Consider the following 3,601-nt stretch of genomic DNA (forward strand, 5'->3'; position numbering starts at 1 on the left):
GCCTCTCCCAGAGGAATATAGTGAGGGGTCACCACAGCCTCTCTCAGAGGAACATAGTGAGGGGCCTCCACAGCCTCTCTCAGAGGAATACAGTGAGGGGCCATTACCCTCTCTCAGAGGAATATAGTGAGGGGCCACCACAGCCTCTCCCAGAGGAATATAGTGAGGGGCCACCACAGCCTCTCTCAGAGGAATATAGTGAGGGGCCACCACAGTCTCTCTCAGAGGAATACAGTGAGGGGCGGTCACCACAGCCTCTCTCAGTCATCACCATAATTAGAGACTACTTCGCAGACATTTATAACTATTTAGAAGGCTTTTATAGCTACTTAGAAGGAGGCTTTTATAACTACTTAGAAGGCTTTTATAACTATTTAGAAGGCATTTATAACTACTTAGAAGGCTTTTATAACTACTTATAAGGCTTTTATAACTGCTTAGAAGGCTTTTATAACTACTTAGAAGGCTTTTATAGTGAATGTGGTTTTCTGAGTTCCTTTTCTCATTATCTGCACGCTGGGTGTTCCTCAACAGTACTAATCAGGACAACACTTAGACCCCTCTCTCTCCATTACAGGCTCAGAGTGACTTTCGTATTCTCCTTTCGTATTCTCCTCTTACTGTAGGCCCATGTTAGTTTTAGGTTGACATTGTGGTTTGTTGTAGGATATTTTTGGCAGAATGACTATTCCGATGTCCAATCCTCATGTCCCCCAGCAGTCTGAGAACTTGGTACTAAACATTTTCAAAGACATGTCACTGTGAAATGAATCGCTAAGCTACTATTCAACATTTGAAGATGCAAAACAAACAATACATTCTCCGGTATGATTAAAACAGACAATGGAGTTTAAAGTTAAGATCTTCCAATGGCTTTTTAAGCAGTTTTGACATAAATTTCACTGCAAGTGTACTCACGAGATGTAGAAATATTTTGGAAATAGTAATCTGCTGTATGGGATTTAAGAGTGATTTTGACAGTCGGAAAAACATGTTTTCCCACATGTGTGTTTATGAAAAACTGTATTCACATAACAGCAGCAGTGAGATCCAGTTGTGACAAACTGCTGGAGGAGATCCTAGGTCCTGATGTATAAAACAGGTGGAGAGTAATGAAGCGCTTACTGTACTGTACGTTGGCAGTCACTGTAGAGAGAACTAGTGAAAGGGGCGGGGCCTATTAACACTAGACTACTATAACAACCAGTACATATATGCCTAGCATGCTGTCCTGTTTACTGAAAAACAACTACATGTCAATATGTCCTATTTTTCTGTGTTGCAATAACTAACAAAAAGATAAGGTGTGATCTGTTAGTAAAATAAATTATAGGGTGTCATCTGTGATATAAAGTGGCTAATCATGGTTGAATCCTTTGTCAAAATATGGCCAGGGGCCAGGATTGATCCCAACCATAGAGTGAAATTTAAATATATTTCTGTTGAAAATGAACATGGAAAAACGACATTATTGGACAGCATAGTTGGAGACAATCCCACCACCTGCATCCTGCAAAATCCCGATTCGTCCCGTGATCACGAGCAACAACAAAAAAATACGATTGGATAGAAACATTTTCCAAAAGTATTATGTTTCCTCAAGGATACCAGAGTACAATTGAGCATACTTTCTACTATTCCTGGTATATGGTAGCCTACATTTGTGCAGTGCTGCAAAATCATACCCAAATTTAAGGCTATTTCTTCATACATGTGGCCTTGAAGGCTCAGATGAGAGCTCCAGATCAGAGCGGATACATACACTATATATACAAAAGTATGTGGACACCCCTTCAAATTAGTGCATTCGGTTACTTCAGCCACACTCTTCTCAGAAGAGTGGAGGCTGTTATAGCAGCAAAGGGGGGACCAACTCCATATTAATGCCCATGATTTTGGAATGAAATGTTCGACGAGCAGGTGTCCACATACTTTTGGTCATGTAGAGTATGTCAGGAGGGATTTAGAGACAGATAAGTGTCTGAAAATGACTACAAATACCCATAAAGCCTGCTCAGATAACCTTCTACAGCAGGAGGACTAGATTTGGTACCAAACCCTGGATCTGGAGATTTGTGTAACACCTTAATCACATTGGTGTAGGACTGGGGCAGTAAAACCCACAGACATATCTTCATTAAATTGGTTAAAAAGGATGTCTACGAGACGTTTAATGGAAGTCGAACCGAATGTAGTATCCAAAACCAGTTTGTTCTTCAATCCTCCAGCAGCAGTGTACTTTGTCCTTGAGTTAAATAGACCAACCCTAATACTTGTACTGTACAGTGAACGTGGTGAGACAGTGACTGAATGTGACTCACCCAGGTCATCACAGCACAGCTCCATGGAGTCAGAGGAGCAGTCACTCAAGTCCTCCAGAGAAGAGGCATCATCATCCTGGACATTCAACCTACATTCACAGCATGACCATCAATTTACACCATCATACAATTGTGAGGGAAATAGAGCTAATTGACAGAACAGGGACATTCATATCCTACATTTTTACACTACAATATTATCAAATCAAATGAAACTTTTTGTTATGTATTGAATAGCCTATATAATAATGTATTCATACTGGGCACACACTGGTTGAATCAACGTTGTTTCCATGTCATTTCAATGAAATTATGATGAACCAACGTGGAATAGACGTTGAATTGACGTCTGTGCCCAGTGGATTGTCTTAAATGTATTCCAGACATAGTGCCAGTGGCTATACAGTAAAGTACAGCTGATGCTATCAGTGCAAAAGGGTAAACACTGCCCTCACCTGAACCTGAAAGGTGCCACAGTGGCCATGTTACTACGGGCTGGCACACTGACTGTCTGACTGGTACCACCAGGCTGGCTCAGATGGGATGCCCTGGATTTGTTGGTGGACATATCTTTATCAGACACGCCCATGCCTTGGCAGGAGAGGTTCCCCGTCTCCCTCTGCCCCTGATGTGTCAGGCTGGTCTTCAGCACGGCGCTGATCAGATTCCCGTTCCCTGCTTTAGTGTGGGAGAGTCTGCTTCTGCTTTGGCCTGAATGGAGATCACCACCAGAGAGCTTGGACAGGGCATCCTGCGCATCTCCATTGTCGTCCAGACGGCTGTGGCGATTCCCGCCTGACGCCCAGTTCCCGTTGGCATTTCTCCTGGTGCGAAGTTCTCGAAAAGCCTTCTGGGATAGCGCACTGCTGCTGCGGAGGTCCAGGGTGTCCTTGGATCGTGGTGCTGGTGGTGTCTGTCTCTTGGGGACCTGGGGGCTGCTGTAGGCTGACCGGCTGCCGGTACCTCTCTCTGGGGCATAGGAGACTCTGGAGGAGGGGCCAGTGGGACAGATACCACCCCTCAAAGCTGCACCACTCAGCAGCTCGTTTGAAAAGGAGGAATAGGATGAAGAGTAGGAGGGCCGTATTTTGGCGCTGAGTTGAAACTGTGCAGTGGGGTTAGATAGGGCGCTGCCCCCCTGGTGTTTGCGGTCCAGTTTGGAGAGGGGGGTCATGCTTTGGGGAAGGGGGATACCAGAGACCAGACCTGAGCCTGGTTGGGCCTGGGATATGGTCTTGATGTTCACACCGCCGCTCATGGTCAATGATGATCACTGGGAT

General features: G+C 44.6%; 1 protein-coding gene across 1 annotated transcript in view; it reads right to left on the reverse strand.

Annotated features, from left to right (window-relative positions):
* The window catches only part of LOC311138322 (neuron navigator 1-like), a gene marked incomplete at its 3' end in the record, with an annotated part of 111,945 nt that extends 109,569 nt beyond the window's left edge, over nt 1–2,376 (reverse strand). Inside the window, exon 1 of the mRNA XM_084173005.1 lies at nt 2,322–2,376. Within this exon, the coding sequence (XP_084029131.1) occupies nt 2,322–2,346 (25 nt within the window). The 5' untranslated portion in view covers nt 2,347–2,376. The remainder of the gene's footprint in view (nt 1–2,321) is intronic.
* Nucleotides 2,377–3,601: the final 1,225 nt, after the last annotated feature.

Source organism: Coregonus lavaretus (assembly GCF_964263955.1).
Source record: "Coregonus lavaretus genome assembly, chromosome: 12".
Classification (NCBI taxonomy): Eukaryota; Metazoa; Chordata; class Actinopteri; order Salmoniformes; family Salmonidae; genus Coregonus; species Coregonus lavaretus.